At 48.0% G+C, this 15570-nt stretch overlaps 1 protein-coding gene across 1 annotated transcript in view; it reads left to right on the top strand.

The window, feature by feature from the left end:
• The window catches only part of Fam179a (family with sequence similarity 179, member A), a 44760-nt gene extending 30440 nt beyond the window's left edge, over nt 1–14320 (top strand). The window contains exons 17-19 of the mRNA XM_013013628.1: nt 671–887; nt 9940–10026; nt 13935–14320. Of these exons, the coding sequence (XP_012869082.1) occupies nt 671–887; nt 9940–10026; nt 13935–14260 (630 nt within the window). The 3' untranslated portion in view covers nt 14261–14320. The remainder of the gene's footprint in view (nt 1–670; nt 888–9939; nt 10027–13934) is intronic.
• Nucleotides 14321–15570: the final 1250 nt, after the last annotated feature.

Genomic DNA, 15570 nt, shown 5'->3' with positions numbered 1-15570 from the left:
AGTTATTTACCCTCTCTGAGCCTTAGCTGTTAGTGGGAAAATGGAGATATAACTTACCTGCATGGGTTGTTAGGACTGTTGGGTGACAGACAACCTACCATGATGCTCACAATGCTTGACATGCCAGGAACACACAAGAAACATTAGTTTTTCCCTTCTCTGTTTTCTTGGATGGTCCTGAGGCTTGAACTCAGAGCCTCATGCTTGCTAAACAAGTACTCTACCACTTGAGCTATGGCTCTATGGCCCTTTTTGCTTTGATTATTTTTGTTTTTCAGTTTGAGTCTGAGTTTTGCCTGGGGCTGGACTTAGACTGTAATCCCCCTGCTTCTGCTTTCAGCAGAGCTGGGATTGTACATATGAACCACCAGCTCTAGCTCGTTCTTTGAGATAGGTTCATTATAGCATTTTGCTTCTACTAGCCTTGAACTTCTTGATCCTCCTATCTCTGCCTCTCAAGTAGCTGGGATTACAGGAATGAATGCCCGGCTTGCCTGCCATGTTTTGAGTAGGTCAGCGCTTCATCACAGCAAGTATTCCAGCACAGATCAGGGGGACCGCTTTCAGGGGTTCAGGAAGAGCCCCAATCAAGGGCAACTGGTCAGACCATCAAGTTTCAAATGGACTGTTGTCCAGCCTGGTTTCCCATTGGTTTCTGTTCCCTTTATAGGTCTTCGATGCATTCACGCCAAGGCTTCAGGATTCCAACAAGAAAGCCAATCAGTGGGCGCTCGAGTCCCTTGCCAAGATGCTGCCCCTCCTCAAAGACAGTGTGTACCCCATGCTGCTCTCCCTCATCATCGCTGTTGCAGACAACCTCAACTCCAAGAACACCGGGATTTCCACTGCCGCCGCCACTGCGCTGGATGCCATGATGGACAGCCTGGGTGAGCGGCCCTCTGTGGCCCCCATAGGCTCTGGAGGAGGCAGCTGGCTTCTGAGTTGCCACACCCACTTTTGTGATTGGCAGCCAGCAGGGTGGCAGATAGCCTTGATTGGCCCAATACTTTTCCTGAGGCTGTACAGGGCAGATGGTGGGCCCTGGGTCCCTGAAGCTCTTGCTAGAGGCTTCTCTATACCTGGCCCACTGGGTGGTCAGGAGTGGAGGGGAGGGGAGATGGCTGCTGTAGCCTTCCCATAGTCACCTGAGGGAAATGGCTTCCAGGGAGTTGCTCAGCACCATGGGATGGGAGCTGGTTTGGAGTTCAAAGCAGGGCTCAACAAGACCAGGGCAGAAAGAATTAGAGGAGGAAAGAATTAAAAAGGAACCACAGGAGAAATATGCTTTGCATATCACATCTTGATTGGGTGCAATTTTCCATGCACCTCATCTATTCCCTTCCCTTCATAGATGGTTAAAAGGTATATCGGGTATCTAATATGTACGTGGAGGTACAAGGTCAAAACTTGAAGAGCATCAAGTAGTACTTGAGTAGGCCTCTAGCCAGGCCAGAAGAGCAATGAGGTTTTGCTTGTGTTTTGTGTGTTGGTTCTGGTACTGGTGCTTAAATTTAGGTCCTGGGTAGTCAAGGCTGATGCTCTACCACTTGAGCCACAGTTCTACTTCTGGCTTTTTGGTAGTTAGTTGGAGATATGATTTTCCTGCCTGGGCTGGCTTTGAACCATCATCCTCAGATCTCAGCCTAGGATTATAGACATGAGCCACCAGTAGCAAGCTTAAAACTATAACCCAGGGTTGGTCTTGAATTTGTGATCCTTCTGCCCTAGCTTCCTCATCGATCACCAGCATATGCCACTATAGCGGGCTAGTTTTTACCAGCAAGTCTTACCTCAATACAAGGAGGCTTCTGATCTGAAACCTGCCCTGTGTGCCTTGATGCTCTGTGTGTGTGTGTGTGTGTGATGTCTTCTTTCTGGCATTCACAGACTATCCCAGCTGAAGTGAGAAACCTCTCCTGGTACATTCACCCCTCCCTGTCCTCCTATACATAGGCCTGAACCTAGCTGCTGGGTTTGGGCCAGCAGCTGTGTCCTTGGCTAGAGTCTCAGTTACAAATCAAAGGTCTGGTCAAGCCCTCTCTGTCTCCTGAGTTCATAAATATTGTCAATTTCCGCATTTCATCTCACAGGGAATTTATGATTTGCTGAGCTTGTTGCTGCAGAACAAACAATATAAATCCACCTCTAAATAACAGCTTGTTCTCAGTGCTGCTCTGGGTAAGTGAGATTGCTGTTGCCAATAACCAAGCTTCTTGGTAAATCACTGCGGACTTGGATTTATTGGGCAAACCTGCACCAGGCGAAATGGACTCTAGTTATTTGAGGAGGATGAGTAACTACCTCTAGGGAGAGGACTTTTAATTAACTCTTCCTCCTCCTCCAGGTTTTTTCCATTTCTGTTCTTTGCCACTAGGCCAGCCTCCTTGAACATGGTGGCATTTTGGGCATCAGAGTCTGGTGTCTTCCACAGTCACAGGACTTACGTACCCTTCTATTGGGGGCCCTGCTGTACCCAACGAGGGCAGGCGCACTGCAGAGCAAGTGGCCTGGAGATGCCGTGTGTATTTGTCTGTTTGCTGCTGCTGTCATGACACAGTGGAGGCTGGGAACTTTATAAAGAAAAAGGTTTATTTAACTGATGGTTCTGGAAGCCTAAGAGCATGACATCTGCTAAAACCTGCTCGTGTGGGACCTAACTGGCTTCTTGGGACCAGCATTAAACTTTTCCAAGGGCGATGTCCTCAGTGGTCCAATGCCTTTCCATGAGGCCTCCCCTCTTAGAGTTTTTACCACACGCACCATTTCTACCCTAGGTACCAAGCGTCCATCCCCTGACCCTTTGGAGAAGGACAAAGCACGTGCAAATCACAGCAGCCTGCTTCTATGGTTTTGCCACACCTGGAGGCAGGGTTGCATCTGTGGTGCTCTCGGTCTTTAGGGACAGGGTCTCCTGATGAATGGCTGAAAATGGCTCCTCTAGTCCACTGGACAGAGGTTTCAATATGAGGAGAGTGAGGCAGGTGTGAGGAGGACCAGCTTCTGTTCTTGTGTGTGTGTGTGTGGGGGGGGTCATGGTGCTTGAACTCTGGGCTCAGGTGCCCTCCCTGCACTCTTGAGCTCAAGGCCAGCGCTCTACCACTTGAGCCACAGCAGCACTTCTGGTTTTCTAGTGATTTCTTGGAGATAAGAGTCTCACAGCCTTTCTTGCCCAGGCTGGCTTTGAACTGTGATCCTCAGATCCCAGCCTCCTGAGTAGCTAAGATTACAGACGTGAGCCACCAGCGCCCAGCCCAGCTTCTGTTCTAATCCTTAGTTCCGTGGTTGGGCTGGAAGGGAATGCTATTGGCCTTTAAGGGTTGAATGAAGGGCAAAACATCCTTGGCTTTTTAAAAGGTTCTCTATGGCTGGAGCCTACTGGGTGACATGCAGCCTTGGGTTGAGGTAATTGTTGAACAGGTATGGTAGTGAGCTGCCTAGGCGAGGTGGTGTGGTGAGCCACACCCTCTCAGCCCTGCCAGCCTCACTGGTTTTGAAATCGGTCTTAACTGTGACGTGACAAGCTGGTTTGTACACACAGGGAGATCAGAGCCAGGGGATTTAGGTCAGTACCGTGGAGAATTCATCCTTTGCCAGCAAGTGCCTGGGTGGAGTCAGTATTTTATCAAGAAGAGCTTGTAGCTGCCTGCGGTCATCTGAGCCCAGCCTGCTCCTCCTCAGGAAAATGAACATAAATAATTGAGCTTCCCTGGGTCCAGAGCCTTCTCCAGGGCCTGCTGTTACTAACACAGTCTCCAGTAGCTTCCTGAGCCTCCTGGAAGTGGAAAGGAACTTTCTTCCATGCTGGCTTCTTGCTGCCCTCCAGGGATTCTAGGCTCCAATCTGGAGAAAGGCCATGCATTGCTTAGTAGAAACTCATGAAGCAAAAGCTCAGCATGCTCCTGCTTGTTTTCCTGAGTGCCGGGGCCAAGGCGATGAAGAGCCACGCCACGTGAGGCCCCCATCTTGCACAAAGCCCCGATGGTCCATTCAAAGGGGGTCGCTGGTATTCTTAGGCAACCTCTTGAGCTTCCTTGTGATTTCGGAATTCAATGATAAAGTAGACTCCTGAGCCCAAGTCTTATTTTTTCTACCTCCTCGGCTCTCCTGAGGGCTAGTGGGGGTTCAATGAAGCGTGAATTGACAGAGAAGGCAGAGATTTGCTACTGTTCCCTTTTGGGGAGACAGTGTGGGGGGGTTGCTCCCAGATCTCTTCCATTTGTCTTGGAGTCTCTCTAGCTTGAGGTCCAGTGACATCCTTTCTGCTCAGCACAGGATCTTCTGATATCAGAGGGTTATTCTGGGATTAAGGCCGTTCCCAGTCAGACTGGTTGGCCCTGGTCTTTGGGCCCTGATACTGGTTTAGTTACAACAGAAACATCATGAATTAAAACATTAGACTGCTGACAGCTCAGCTTGTCCCGGTTGACCTTGGCATTCAGGTTTCTCTGAGCCAGAAGGAGCTCTTAATTTAGCCCAGCCCTGGCCTGGTCAGGGCTGGAGAGAGGAGATAAGCTTGGAATGAGGGAGGCTTCCAGTTCACTTTCACTGGTCTTATTCGCTGATCTTAAATGTATTACTTTATGTAAATCATATGATTGACATTATATTGTTAATGGAGTTTTAAAAAAGTCATCCTTGCTGAGAACCAGCCACTTAACAATATCTCTGTCTTCTATTGATTGTCTGCATTTGTGCAGGTTTCCTGAGTTAAAAATCATGTGAACCCAAATTTCATCTTGTTTCTTGTTTCTTTCTTTCTTTTTTTTTTTTTTTTGTTGGTTATGGGGCTTGAACTCTGGGCCTGGGAGCTGTCCCTCAGCTCTTCAGCTCAAGGTGAGCGCTCTAACTCTTGAGCCACAGTGCCACTGATCTTGTTTCTTTTATCTAACACTACTGTTTCCCATGCTCCTCACTATAGTCTTTCTAGTTAACTTCAGAATATAAATGCTCACTTGTACCATTGTAAAATCATACTTATTAATTATTGAAAAAGTAGAAAATACGAAGCATTGGAAAAGAAATACAACCAACTCCCCAGAGTGAGTTCCAACTCCTACAAAGAAGGCATTATTAACATGTGGAGTTTTTCATGTTAAGTCTTTTTCTGTGTGTGTCTGTGTATATAGTTTTGTATATAGTTTGTATTTCGTTTTGATTGAATTTTTATCTTGCTGTTAAAAAAAAAAAGATCAGATTCTGAGCATTTGAGTGTGATCACATGTGCAAATCTCTTTTCGTGACCCTGTCAGGTGGCCATACCCTAGCCTATGTGTGTCTATGCAAGTGGATCATTCTAGTTTCTCCTGGGATGATCTTTCCTAGTTTGGGTCACCATGGAGAACTGTCGCATCTCAAACTTATTGTTGATTGTTGGGAGGCCATTTTGCTCTAATTTCCTTGCCACCATTGCCTGTCCACTGTATTTCTAATACTTTCTAAAAGCTTTTCTCTGGCTTCTGGGTAGCCTGAGGATGATGGGGCCTGGGGTAGCCTCAGAGTCTTGCTGTGTATGAGGTCCCCCTGGCCCTGTGCTCTTTTGTAGAAGGGGAGCCTGGGCCCAGGAAAGAGTCTTTGGCCTGCCAACCAGTGGCTCTTTCTCCCCATGGCATGCCTTCTAGAATGTTCTTTTCATTCATGGCTGCTTTGGGAGATGGAAGAGGAGCCTGTAGGAACTTGAATGAAGTTAATGGAGCATTGTTTTCAAGCTTTCAAGGATTAGATTCTAGCCTCTTGTTGGGTCTCTTTACCACATATAAACTGTGTGTTCTATGCCTGGCCCTAAGCATCACATTAAGTCATTTAATCCTCATAACAACTCTATGAGAAAGGTACCAGGATTATCCCCATTTTATAGATGAGTAAACTGAGTCATAGAGACCAATCAGTGACTTCAAGAGTTACACAATAGAACATGAAAAAGGTAGGACCTAAACATAGGTAATTAGCACCCTGAACCCATACCTTCCACCACTATGTTTTTGTGTTGCTGATTAAACCTGGGGGAGCTTTCCCTATGAAAGTAGCCAGAGCAAGACAAGCTACCTTCCTGGGTCCATGCTCTGCGACTCATAAATGATAGTCTGGGAACAAGGCAGCTTGTTTTAACATTGTTCTGCACTCCACAGTATGGTTTATACTAGTTGTAGTGGAGCATGGTCTGGGACAGATGTCTGCTGCATGTGCATTTCCTTCCTCCCTTCCTTCCTTCCTCCCTTCCTTCCTTCCTCCCTTCCTTCCTTCCTTCGTTCCTTCCTTCCTTCCTCCTTCCCTCCCTCCCTCCCTCCCTCCTTCCCTCCCTCCCTTCCTTCCTTCCTTCCTTCCTTCCTTCCTTCCTTCCTTCCTTCCTCCCTTCCTTCCTTCCTTCCTTCCTTCCTTCCTTCCTTCCTTCCTTCCTTCCTTCCTTCCTTCCTCCCTCCCTTCTTTTCCTTCTTTCCCTTCCCTTCCTTTTTTTTTTTTTTGTCGGTCATGAGGCTTGAACTCTGGGCCTGGACACTGTCCCTCAGCTCTTCAGCTCAAGGCTAGCACTCTACCACTTGAGCCACAGCACCACTTCCGGTTTTCTGGTGGTTAATTGGAGATAAGAGTCTCATGGATTTTCTTGCCTGGGCTGGCTTTGAACTGTGATCCTCAGATCTCAGCCTCCTGAGTAGCTAGGATTACAGGCATGAGCTACCGGCACCTGGCATTGCCTGTGCGGTTTTTAGTGCTTCCCAAGTCACTTCTTTCTGGCTCTCGGGGCCAGGAGGAAATGTGAGCATTGTGAAAAGGAGGGAGAACTTCTTGGCTTTCAAATAAAAGCTCCAGATGAATGACAGAGATGTGTGTGTGTGTGTGTGTGTGTGTGTGTGTGTGTGTGAGAGAGAGAGATAAGCAGAAGCACCCAGAAGCAATAATCAGGTGACATTGATAGAAAATCTATTTGTACACAATCACAACATTACCAAGCGCCCACCCCCAGGCCACTTGTTAACTGCAATGTTCTAGAACTTGAAAACCCTTTTACTCCCAGGACAAATTACTTTCCAGACTGCTGTTGGCTTTTGCACACATGCGTGCATTTGCTCCTCTGTGTCCCTCACAGGCTTCACAAGGAGCGCAGGGGCGTGAGGAGTGGCCACGTTGCTGGATGTGTGGCCCAGGGGGAATGGGAGCCTCAGGACAAGAGGCCGGGGTGCGGTGGGCTGTGGGGAATGACTCCCCCAGGGAGGCCTCAAGACTGCTCCTCATGAAGTCTGGCCTAGAGATGTCAGCTCCTGGACCACAGAGGCTGTGGTTTGACAATCCTCTCCAAGACTCATGTTGAAATTGATTGCCATTGTGACAGGACTGAGTGGTGGGACCTTAGAGATATTTATGCCCTCATGAATAGATGAATGCCATGGTTCTACGGAGGTAGGTGAGAGTAGGTCATTTGCCCTTTGCCTTCTGCTCTGGTGATCAGGTCAGATGCAGGTGCTATGTTCTTAGACTTGTCAGCCTGAGTCAAGTATACTTTTTTTTTTTCTGTGCTAGCACTAAGGCTTGAACTTAAGCCCTCCAGTTGTTGCTTGACTTTTATGTGCTCTGCCATTTAAGCCATACCCCCATTTCTGGTTTTATGCTGGTTCACTAGAGATAAGTCTCTGGGATTTGTATGGTCAGGCTAGCTTTGAACTGCAATCCTCAGATCCCAGCCTCCTGAGTAGCTAGGATTACAAGCATGAGCCACTAGCTCTGGCTCAAATACATTTCTGGTTATAAAGAATGCAATCTGGGTGCTGGGAATGTGGCCTAGTGGAAGAGAGCTTGCCTAGCTTGCATGAAGCCCTGGGTTTGATTCCTCAACACCACATAAACAGAAAAAGCTGGAAGTGGCACTGTGGCTCAAGTAGTAGAGTGCTAGCCTTGAGCAAAAGAAGCTCAGGCCCTGAGCTCAAGCCCAAAAACTGGAAAAAAAAAGAAGAAAAGAATGCAGTCTGTGGCTTTCTGTTATGCTTACAGGAGATGGGCTAAGACTGTAGGACACACTGCTGGGCCACTGTGGTGACTCTGGGTTGGACCTCTTCCCATCTTTCCTCCCAACAGCTTTAGGCATCTCATTACTTGCTGAGATTACAGTGGCTGCAAGATGCCAGGAGCTGGGCATGCTGGGACCTTCGCAGTTCATGTGAGAAGCAGTGTGGGGTGTAAAAGAATTCCTGCTCATGCATCCTCTAGGCCAGCATGCCTTTATCAGGAAAGGGCAACTTTCCTTTCCTTGCATGACTGTGAGGAAGGCTGGTCTTCAAGTTTAACAATCTGAGAAACTAGATGACATCAGTTAAAATGGAGAGGAATAAGCAGCTTCTAAAACTCTGGGCTAAAACTCTGTTTCTAAAACTCTATGGGCTCTTGCTGCCCTGGGTTAGATTCCTCAGTGCCACATAAACAGAAAAAGCTGGAAGTGTTGCTGTGACTCAAGTGGTAGAGTACTAGCCTTGAACAACGAAGCCCAGGGACAGTGTTCAAGTCCCAGGATTGGAAAAAAAAAGAAATACAATCCAAGAGGTAAAGAACATTTTGATCCTGAGACATCCCTGATCCTGTCTGGGGAGGTACTGAGACCCAGAGCTTCTGCCATGGGTGTGGCCGGGTATCTAGATGAGCTGTGTTCCTGGAGCTGGATGTGGCTTGGGAAAGCTGGACAGGTGGGAAAAGGGAACTGGGATGATTACAAAAAAAAATAAAAAGTTAAAGCTGGGTGCTGGTGGCTTACACCTATAATCCTAGATACTCAGGAAGCTGAAGCTGAGATCTGTGGATTGAAGTTTGAAGTCGGCCAGGACAGGAAAGTCTATGAGACCCTCATCATTAAATCACTACCAAGAAAATGGAAGTGAAGCTGTGGCTCAAGCTTAGGGACAGTGCTCAGGCCCTGACGCATGCATGCAAGCACACACACACACACACACACACACACACACACACACACACACACACACACACACACACCTCCTCAAAGTGGAATTGTAGCACATGAAGGATGAACTCTGGCATCTGTGTGTTCATGTTGGGCATGGGCCTCCACCTACCTGGTTTACAAGCAAGGGGGAGTTGGGCCTAGGTTGTGAGCTGACAAACTGTTGAGGGACAGTCAAACACCCGTAGCCTCCAAATCCCCACTTCTGGCCCCACCAGAGCTGGCCATGTGTGTCTGTTCCTGGTATGATGAGCAGCTGTCCTGGGTCCCTGTGACACAAAATACCAGTGCAAGAGTGAAGAAGGGGCCTTGGGGGCCCAAGTTGAGTTGGTTGGTCACGGTGGCTTTGTACTTTACACAAGCACAGAGCATCCTTCCCTGGGTCAAGTTCATGTTGAAGGACCTTAAACATCAGGTTCATCAGAGTTGCTTACTGAGAGAAGTGTGGAAGACCATGTTTTACTTAGTTCCTAGCTCTGTGTCTATTATATAAGGATATCAGTAAGTCTTCAGTGTGGAAACAAAAGATTCCCTGGTTAGAACACAAGTTCGGACTTTGAGGTGAGCCATGACTGATGAATTCTAACTTCGACCTTTTACTAACCTATGTGTGACCATGGCTGAGTGCCTTAGATTTCCTAGGACTATAAATATATTGATATGTCCACATTTCCATCCATCTCTATCTATCTGTCTGTCTATCTATCTTCCATCTACCATCTTTTTCTCCAAGCATGTGATTTGGAAAAATTACAGGCAATACAAACCAAACCCATAGAGTAAACCCAGATGCATTGGAGCCCTTTAACATCCGGGTGTTCACTCTTCTTCAATTACCCCACGTCCACTCCCTTTTTAAAAGCGACACCATAGTGACTTGGGAAAATGAACTCTCCAGAGAGTCTTTTCCCCACATAGGTGTGTGGTCACGCAGTACCATGAATACCCATGCTTTTCTTAGCCCAGAGCATCGTGGCCACTAATATCCCCATCTCTTTCAGACCACCTCTGCCTCCTGCAAGCGTTTGCTGGGCGTGTGCGTTTCCTGAGTGGCCGAGCAGTGCTGGATATCACAAAACGCCTGTCAGGTGAGCCCCCCGCAACCTATTGGCTAAGCCGGCTTCAAACAGGTGGGGCCAGCAAGGCAGGGTGGGGCTTTGATGAGGAAGGCTTCCTACCCTGGGGGTGAGAACAGGGTGGAACTAAGATCACTCAGGGGAGCAGACGTGGAAGGAGCCCTCTTCTGTTGCTCAATATGAGTGTTGTGGGTGGGGAGGAACATCTCCTTGAGTAAGTAATTTCGGTGACCTAGAACTGGGCAGGCAACCTTACTTGAACATATTTACCTCATTCCTTTCCAAGAACATTAAAAAGAAGCAGTCCTCCAGAGCTCTTCTGCTAACTTGCTGTCAGCTAGGAACAGAGGAGAAAATTCCCTTTGCCATGAAACCTGGACTAATAATAGCACAGCTTAATTGGAGTTGACTTTTTGCTAATTACTTCAGCTGTCTTTTAAGCCTCAGTTTATTGGGGTTTGTTCCCCCACAATGGCTTCTAGAAAGGTTTCTGCACCCTTCTCTCCAGCCAGAGAGTGAGTGACCCGGCCAGCTGGCTGACCAGCCTCTCCTGGGATCCAGGAAACGAGCAAGGAGGAAGTGTGGGCACCTCACTGCTCAAGAGGGACAGGGTCTGGGGAGGGCCAAAAGGGGAAAAGCAGGTGAACCCTGTATGGAAACACCCACCTCGCAGGCCTCAGCTCTGCCCTGGATGCCAGCACCTGCACAGTAGGAAAAGCACCGCCCACTTCCAGCCCCTGATATAAAAGGGGCCTCCAAGGGGCCAGTCAGTGCTATTTTCTCTCTTTCCTCACGAGAACTTGGTCTTGTCAGCTCTCTCTTTCCTCACGAGAACTTGGTCTTGTCAGCTCTGGCAATAAATCTTTCCTTCTACTTAACTTCTTCTGTCCGTGTGGTCTTTTGGGTTACTTTCTTTGGGTTGCTTCCTACCCAGGTTTACATTTTCTCCTTCAAACCCCATTGGTGGAAGTGGGGGTGTTGTTTCCAGGCCTGGTCCTTGGGTTTGTTCTCATCTTCCCCTGCTTCACTTTTTTATTGTGTTCAAATACACATGAGATTTACTGTTGAGACTATTTTAACGGAGGGCTTAGTTTAATAGTACTAAATGCACTCAAAACGTGTAACCACCATAATCATCTACCTCATTCATCTTGTGAAACTTGTCTCCATTAAGCAGTAACTCTCCACTCCTCTCTTGTCTGAGCTGCTCCCTGACCCCAGCCCTGGCAGCCACCATTCTACTTCCTGTCTCTGAGGACTGACTACCCCAGGAATCTCACAGGAGGGGAATCTACAGTATTAGTCTTCTTATGACCGGCTCATTTCACTTTGCCTGTCTACAAGGCTCATTTATGCTGTAGCAGGTGTTGGAATTTCCTGCTTCTTAAAGCTGAGTGATAGATACTGCACTGTATGTTTGTTCCACATTGTGTTTATGCATCCATCCAACCACGGACAGAACACTGGCTTGCTTTGCTTCTTTAGTCTCTTGTGAGTGATTCGGCTAAGAATGTGGTGCACACAGCTCTCTTCCTGTTTGTGTCTTTTTTTTCCCCCCTTGCAGGTGTGAAGCCATGGAGGTTCGGGAAACTTTTGGGTTGTGGATGTTCAGGGTAGTTGATGCGGGGAACTTTTGATTGCCTCCCTTCCTGGTCCTCCTGTTCTTGGCTTCCCCTCCTTGGGGCTGACTGGGGCCATTTTTCTGCCTGCTGGGTTACTGTGTTTTTCCTATTCAGCTTGCTTCAAGCCCAAGGAAAGCTAAGCCTCAGCTCTTTCCAGCTAGGGCCTCTGGGTCCTATTTTGTGCTGGTGCTCGCAGCTTCTGTGCTCTGGGAGCCTCTTCTAGTGAGCACTTATGCAGATAGGTTGACTAGGATTGTGCAGACCAGCTTTCCCAGTGGTCATTTTGACTTCTGAGGGTCCTGTAACTCTTGGAGATCCCCAGGCAGTCCTATACATTGGGGTGCTGGAATCCACAGACATGGTCTCAACAGCCAACGTTGACATTCGGTGGGAAATGTCTTTGAGAATGTCAGGCTGGGATCATCTGGTTTGGTTCTCCATTGTCCCAAGTTTGCTCTGAAATTATAGGTACCTCCTGCCCCCTCTGGCTTACATGATATTAAATTGATGAGAGCAGGACAAATTGGAGGTTTCAATAAAAGCAAATCAGCTGGGCGCTGGAAGCTCATACTACTCAGGAGCATTGCGGTTTGAAGCCAGCCCAGGCAGGAAAGTCCATGAGACTCTTCAATTAATCACCAGAAAACTGGAAGTGGAGTTGTGGCTCAAAGTGGTAGAGCACTAGCCTTAAGTGAAAAAGCTCAGAGACTGTGCCCAGACCCTTGAGTTCAAGCCCCAGGAATGAAAACACAAAAATAAACAGAAAAAAATGAAAAAAAGTAAATCAAAGCTGCAGACCAGCCTGGGGCTGTGGATCCTGCAGAGTTTTTTTTTTGGGGGGGGTGTCAAGGGGGTGGAGGGGTGGGGGGAATGTGGATAGAATCTTTGGATCCAAGGCAGAGCTGGTCCTTTATTGTTAGCAGTGCTTTTATAGAGGCCAGAGGCTTCCTGGTTTGAGTTTTGCTTGCCTCATTAAAATTAGCAAAGGTCCTTGCTTTTATGGGTGCTGGGAGCATGAAATGGAGCCACACCTGGAAGTTCAAGTCCCACACCCAAATGGTCCCCTGGACGTGCTGGGTCCTTGTAACCTTCTTGTTTCTTGGCCCCATACATCAACGAAGCACTGTTCTCAGGGTTGTTTGCTTCTACCAGTGCTTGTCCTTTGGCAGGACACCAGATAGAGTGTGCTGCTTGGAAAACAAGCAGTGTTAGCATGGATGCACTTAGGCTAACCCAGCCACAGCCAGAGGCCAGAGCAGCTTCTCTGTGGTGGCTGGGGTAGCCTTTGATGTGCTTGGATGTCAGCTTCAACCTGGCACGTTGGTGACAGTCAGCTGGCTGTAGGTTCATCTGGCTCCTGGCTGGCCTTTGGCTTTAGGGGATTTTAGGCTTTGGATAACTGGATTCAGGGGGTTGGTGCAGCACTAGACTAGTGAGTTCCAGCCAGTTTCCAAACAGTTTCATCTTTCACAGACTGCTGTTGGTCTTGCCCTGAGGATTGGCATCCCCACATGGAAGGTCATGCTGGTTTTGTCCACCACTTGCTGTTGTATCTGCCAGAAGGCTGTGTTTGAGTCTTCTTGCTCTAGGATAATTTTTATCTGTGTTTGTTGGTGGTGATGTGGACTCATGCAATGCTGACACTCGCTATTATTTGTCACCTGCCTTCCTAAAAACTGACATTAGACACACATTCATTGTTGACACATTATAATTGTCGTGGAGCTTATGCATTTTTCCCTTTCTTCCATAAAATATATAGTTTCTGGTGGGTTGATGCATACTAGTAATTCTAGCTATGCCAGAGATGGAGATCAGGAGGATTTCTGGCCAACCCTGGAAAGTTGGCAAAAAGTTCATGAGACTACATCTCAACTAGTAGCTGGGCATGGTGGTCCACACTAATCTATAGCAGGAGGAATAATTAGGATGATTGTGGTCCAAAGTGGCCTTGACAAAAATTGAGGTCCTATCTAAAAAGACAGCTAGAGCAAACAGGACTGGAGATGTGGATCAAGTGATATAGCACCTACACACATATATGCACACATGGACACACATTCTCTCTCTCTCTCTGTTCCATGTTACCTCTGTAGGCACATATTCATTCATATTTCTCTCATCTGATGTTAAATGAAAACATTTTAACCGTCTCCTGAAAAGATCTTTGGGCAATGTGCCTAGGGAGCAATCAGCCCTGCTGGGCTGTCCTTGGGGGATAGATATGCTCCAAGGGAGCATAGTGGGAGGGGACAGAGTACCCAGTTCAAGCGGTCTTCCCTCTTTTCCTCCCAACAGTGCTGGTGGCCTCAGTTTACCCTCGAAAGCCTCAGGCTGTGGAGCGGCATGTCCTTCCGGTCCTCTGGTACTTCCTGAACAACATGACTGGGAACGGAGTCCTTCCTGGGCATGGTGGGAACGTCCGGGCTGTGGTGTGCCTTTTGTCCAGGAGCCTCCAGGAGCAAATGGGTTCCCGCCTGCAGGACTTTGCAGCCAGCCAGTCCCAGCCAGTCCTCACAACGCTGCGGGAACTCTTAGACCCAGAATCCCTGGGAAGCAGTCACAAAGTCAGTGGCAGCGGCAGGAAGACAACTAGCAGCTCCGGCCTCTTGCAGCTGGATTAAGGATGGATCTGACATGGGCAGTTATTATTATTATTTTTTGGTCCTCTTTTATTTTTTTATGATGAAATAATCTCCTGGTCTATCCTTCCTCCCATAGAGTTCCTGATGTATATAGTATATTTTGAAGTAGAAATAAAAGAAGGACTTATTTTTCTAAGGTTTTCTTATCTTGTACTTTCTTCTTCTTCTTTTTTAACCTCTGAGGATTTCCCAGGAGGTAGCGTTAGAAAACAAATAAAATAAAACTTGATGACCTTGAAGCCAGTTGCAGATGAGATTGAGGCAGAGGGCTGGAAAGGAAGAGGGTAGCACAGACCCATGAGTTGTAGCCCATTTAGGGGGTGGAGAGCCTACCTGCCTGAGAGACACCCACCCAGGCCTTCGGAAACCTAGAGCTCCTGAATTAGTCCCCTGAATCTGGTTTATATGCTCTTGGCCTGGTCAGAGGTGAGTGAAATAGACATCTCTGGGCCCGCGGCTTGTGCCCTGGAAAATCCTCTGGGGCGCAATGTGTTGTCTCTATGGGGCCTCCGTACCCAGCTTGTTAAAAGGCCAGGGGAATTTGGCATTGTGGCATTATCAGACTTCTCTAGAAGCTGGCCTGGTTTCTAGAGAATGCTTCATGTTGGAACCCTATACGTGGGAACACTTGGAAGCGGGTAAAGCACTGTGCATTGCACAGAGTCATGGAGGATCTTTCAAAGTACACAGTCTACTGCAGTTGGGCTGAATCACATCACTGGCAGGGGGAGGGGGAGGGAGGGAGAGAAGGGAGTATTTGGGGCACACCATGGGCCAGGGTGTGACAAGCAGAGACAAGTATTGGTCACTGGTGGAGAAGCCGGTGAACGTGTTCTGGTAGGAGAAACTGGGAAATCAGGCTCTGGACATAGTAAGAGTGGCACTGCTGGGTAACAGGGTAACAATGGTGTAGCCAATGGTAGAGCTCAGGTCAATATCAAACACCCAGGTGGGGCGGCCCTGGGAAGGTGAAGGCTGAGGGGTGTGGCATGGCCAAGGACCCAACTATAGCAACGTGCTGAGGCTCAGTGTTAGGCAGCATGTAGCCTTACCTGTCCATGGTCACATGCCCTGAGATTTGGCATTTTGCCAACTGTTCTGAAGCCTTCCTGGGGAATCTGACCCCATGAAGCCATGTCCCTGGCAATCCCCCCCTACGCCTTGGCCCAAGGTGGGGCCTGGCTTTCACTAGGCAACTTATGTTTTAGCCCCAGCATAGGTGTTCCTGCAAGCATCTCATTCTTCGTGTCAAGTTAATGACCTGCTAGAAAGAGGATTATCCAAAGTTA

The sequence above is a fragment of the Dipodomys ordii genome, unplaced genomic scaffold, assembly GCF_000151885.1.
Source record: "Dipodomys ordii isolate 6190 unplaced genomic scaffold, Dord_2.0 Scaffold20, whole genome shotgun sequence".
Lineage (NCBI taxonomy): Eukaryota > Metazoa > Chordata > Mammalia > Rodentia > Heteromyidae > Dipodomys > Dipodomys ordii.
This window is presented reverse-complemented; position numbering and strand designations above follow the sequence as displayed.